Source organism: Ylistrum balloti, unplaced genomic scaffold, assembly GCF_031769215.1.
Source record: "Ylistrum balloti isolate Yb309-2 unplaced genomic scaffold, AGI_CSIRO_Ybal_v1 Utg369824, whole genome shotgun sequence".
In the NCBI taxonomy this organism is placed as follows: Eukaryota; Metazoa; Mollusca; class Bivalvia; order Pectinida; family Pectinidae; genus Ylistrum; species Ylistrum balloti.
The window spans coordinates 90,098-94,227 of record NW_026781990.1 but is presented as its reverse complement, the minus strand read 5'-3'; the positions used below and the strand labels follow the sequence as shown (position 1 = coordinate 94,227).

General features: G+C 36.6%; 2 protein-coding genes across 2 annotated transcripts; one reads left to right on the top strand and one right to left on the bottom strand.

Moving 5' to 3' along the window:
• Window positions 1-249: 249 nt before the first annotated feature.
• LOC132545091 (piggyBac transposable element-derived protein 4-like) lies at window positions 250-1,131 on the bottom strand. The gene has a single exon (XM_060208759.1). The coding sequence runs from the start codon at window positions 1,129-1,131 to the stop codon at window positions 250-252; it is 882 nt and encodes a 293-aa protein (XP_060064742.1).
• Window positions 1,132-2,343: 1,212 nt separating this feature from the next.
• LOC132545092 (P2X purinoceptor 7-like) lies at window positions 2,344-3,920 on the top strand. The gene is made up of 3 exons (XM_060208760.1): window positions 2,344-2,558; window positions 3,154-3,366; window positions 3,639-3,920. Exons 1-3 carry the CDS (start codon window positions 2,344-2,346, stop codon window positions 3,793-3,795), a joined length of 585 nt encoding a protein of 194 aa, XP_060064743.1. The 3' UTR covers window positions 3,796-3,920.
• The last annotated feature ends 210 nt before the right edge of the window (window positions 3,921-4,130 follow it).

Here is a 4,130-nt window from a genome sequence, read left to right as displayed (position 1 = left end):
ATTTGTCTCTTGTCTTTGAAGGCAGTAGCAATGAGATTTCCTTTCTGTACTTGGATAATGTCAAACTGTTTCTTGAGTTTTGCCTTTTTTACAGCTTCAGGTAGGCCTTTCCGATTAGCCATTATTGTTCCGCAGACATATGTGTTTACCAATCCCAAATGTTCCGCTAGGGTTACTGATGAAATGAATCTATCAAAGAAAAGAAACCTATTCTGGTTGTGATAGTGCCTTGATAATGACCAAACGACATCATAGCCTAGTCCGTATTGACGTCCACCGTTTTTTTTTCCCTGTATAAATGTCAAATCCACAACAATAACCAGTGTCTGATTCGCATATCTGCCAAACTTTTATGCCCCATTTTGTAGGCTTGGCAGGCATGTATTGCCGAAAATGTATCCTTCCTTTATACCCAATCATGCCTTCATCCACTGACAAACATTTCCCTGGATTATAATTCTCTTTCAAGGTAGGTGAAATGCAGTTTATTAATGTTCTGACTTTGCACAGAGGGTCATAATCCGGACTGTCCCTACCAGGTACATCAGATGTGTCTCTGAGATGAATGTATTGATTTAGCTTCATGTAACGAGATTTGGTCATTATTGACGATATATATGGGTCAGAGAAACGTTCATCTGTAGACCAATAGTTCCAGAGTCGAGGCAACTGACGTATTCCCATAATGATGTTGATACTAATGAAAGCACGTACCTCGTCAGGTGTGGTCGGCTGCCATCTTGGATCAGGTCCTTTTTGATCAGCATACCTGTTTGTTTCCTCGGCAATAACGTCAAAATATGGAGCTGGTATAAACTTTAAGTAATCAATAGGCTTTGCATCCATTTGTAAGTGATGATTTACTCCTGTATTTTTCGTAAATTCTGGTAAAACATTTGCAAACAGGTCAACGTCGTCCCATTCAAAATTCAAATTTTGTAAGAACGGATCGTCATCATCTTCCGATTCTTCGCTCTCGTTATCTGAGAAATCTATGTCGGATTCATCATTTGCGTCCTGAAGGTCATTCTGTATCCTTTCCAAGTTTCTGTGTGCTTCCCTGACATCTTCCTCATCAAATACGTCAAAGTCTGCAACAGACTCATCACTCGATTCCGGAAGGTCCGCCATTTTCTGATCACTTTCGTTTCTCGGTCAACATTTTGTTTACAATCAAAAATTTCTTCGATTATGCATGGTTAGAACTAGCAACCATGCTGTCTATATAAACAGGAAGTAATGTTCTAGCGAGATCTCGTGAGATTTCAACAGGATGTAGTATTAGACGTACGTAGTCTCCAAGCTAAACACCAGGTATAACAAGGCCGGTTTGGGCACATACGGCCGTGGCCGGGTTTGGCCGGTTTGGTCACGAAAGGGTAAAAAGGTGAACCCTATTTCTGTAGTAACTTGCGGTGTTTTTATTTCACCCTCAAGCACTACTCTTGCAATACATTGTCGATTTGGACGGAAATTTTGATTTGGAACGTCACGAATGGACTGAAAACTTTGTGACGTGTGTAACAGAGAAACCTAAAGTGGATAAACATCATGATAATTTATAAAATAACTTGGGAGTACATAGTTAATATTGTTTGTTTTTACTGATTACATATCTGCGGTACTCGGAGGGGTATTTTTGAATATTGTTTGTCAGAAACGAAGCATTTTTTGTGAATATCGTTATTGTTGGACAGAAATTATTATCACGGACGTAACGTAGGACGGAACCTGTATAATGACAAACGTTATCTGTACACTTATAAAATTGAATCTTCTGAAATATAAAACAAGTTCATGCTCCATTTGCAAAAAGATGAACTCATGATTATTCTAGTTTTCATGTAATGGATGTACCATATTTTGAAAGATTGTTATGATTTAAAGATAAGTAATTCTCTGAAAAAATTAACTGGACGTTACATACTTTCAAACAGTATGATATTAAAGTCCCTCTAGGCCTATGTGTTTGTAGCTGAAAATTTTAACAAGATGCAATACAAAAATTATACCTGTTACCTCTTCGTAGACACCGATGTTAGTTAACTTCAGCTAATTTTGGTGCATATTGTTCTGTTGACTCATTTACTTCCGGTTTATGTTAAAGGTGAACGAAATGCACTTTTGTTTTTGTAAATTTCCTTATTCATGACGTTCCCTGGTTATTAAATTTAATATATTTATAACTTTCAAAGGTTATATGTGTGTCGTTTCTCTCGAAATGTTGAAATAATAAATGTCCGGTTGAAATCGCATCAAAGAATCTTGCCCGAGTTATCGTCCGTGAATTCGAAATCGCTGTGACGTCATAAGTGACAATCGCCGATCCAACGAACCTTGACTATGGCGCACGTATATAACTCCGATTGTAGCGACAGTGACGATATCCCAGAGGTTTCATTCACGCTATGTATCCATCCATATATGTATGAACCTGAGACATCGAACAATGACGATCATATCGACTCAGATTCGTCAGATTGTTCCGAGGAACTGCATATAAGAGGTGACGAGGATGACGAAGATAGCATGGCTTCCGATCAACCTGTCGGAGAATGGTTAGTTTTCATTGCAACTACACGACTATATTGTTGTTCAGATTTCGATAATTGTATGTCATCTATAAACTGTATTCAATTTTTAAAAAAATTTTCTATCGTCAAAACAAAAGCGGAAAAAAATACGTATTTGTTTACCGCTTTATCCGCCGGTAAGCAAGGCATTCTTCCGTTTATTGTTCATATACCAACAGGTCTACTGATCATTAACATTGTCATGAAATCAATATGTTTATGAAATCATTTGTTTTTCTTCATTAGTTTGTATTGATATAATTTTTCAAACAGTTTACGTTCTCCTGTTGTGTACATTTTCATTCACTTTGACTCTTCTGTTTGTACATTTTACCTCTTTCCTGCAAGTATTTTAGTACGTGAACGATGTACTTTCCAGCAGAAACAACATGACACATGCTCATTATTTTACGATTATATTTATTAATCAGAACATTATAGTACCTCAAATGCATTATGATAAATAAAAAGTCAATGGAGGCGATAATAACTTTTTACTCTATGTACAATTTGTTCTTTAATAACATGTTCAAGATATCTTACAATATATTACACTATAAATCTATACATTTCGTTTCAGGTGTTCCTGTAACATGTGTTCCCATATGTCCACTGAGGACGAAAGAAAATGCTGTCAGGACATGAGCATATTAGAAGAAAAGTTGACCGACATAGGCTGTATCACCCAACATGAAGGGTTTATTGCGAATTGTCTAAACATACATGTCCTGGAAACATCCTATTATGAATATGCTGAAACACACGGCCCAGGAAGACAAGAAGACATTCACAGGTATATAATCTAAATGACAATTTAAATGAACATCTTTGTCTCACAGATTATATACAACATTGGTACCCTTTATTACTAATCAAACCCCTACATTGCATACCTAACTAAATAATTAATTCCTATATTTCATTAATAAGTAATGGATTAGCAATAAATTTTGACCACAGTCCATTTTGTAGCACTTAAATTACACTGCAAATACTTGTATATATGCCTACATGTACCAGTGTCTTCAAACTTAAGAAATTTGATAACAATTTTTGTCACTTCAGGAAGTATCGGCTTGTAGCATATCGTCGCTTCATTAGGTGGACATGGAAAGTTCTAGGGAAAAAAAATCGACAGGTCATACCATCATGTGCTGTGACTGCCATACGGAAACAATTTCCATCACAACAATATACTGGTTTCAAGTACCCTCGTTTCTGACATAGCTCGTAAATCTCTGACAATTGTTATGGATGATAACATCTCTGTCAAAATTCCCCATGGCACTGCGGAGTTGACTTGCAATGGAAGGAGGGGGAGCATCCATTTCCTCAAAAAGAGCTGCTTCAGCCTGTTGGATGGTTGTGAATTGTAGCCTTCTGACTACAACCTCCTCCATCAACTCTTTGATGTAATCTGTTGACAAGTTGACATTAACAGTTTAAGGCAGAACAAGAACAATAAAAACTTGAATGGTCACAGTAATAATGAAGTGTCTTGTTATTGCCATCTAATTTGTTATACCAGGTAGTTATGTTGGTATGTTATAAAATACC

What these genes read in the sequence shown, in the direction of transcription:
- LOC132545091 (XM_060208759.1), bottom strand. Translation starts at nt 1,131, where the DNA reads ATGGCGGACCTTCCGGAATCGAGTGATGAGTCTGTTGCAGACTTTGAC.
- LOC132545092 (XM_060208760.1), top strand. Translation starts at nt 2,344, where the DNA reads ATGGCGCACGTATATAACTCCGATTGTAGCGACAGTGACGATATCCCA. An exon ending in GATCAACCTGTCGGAGAATG is followed by an intron (nt 2,559 to 3,153) that starts GTTAGTTTTCAT and finishes ATTTCGTTTCAG; the next exon opens with GTGTTCCTGTAACATGTGTT. An exon ending in AGACAAGAAGACATTCACAG is followed by an intron (nt 3,367 to 3,638) that starts GTATATAATCTA and finishes TTGTCACTTCAG; the next exon opens with GAAGTATCGGCTTGTAGCAT.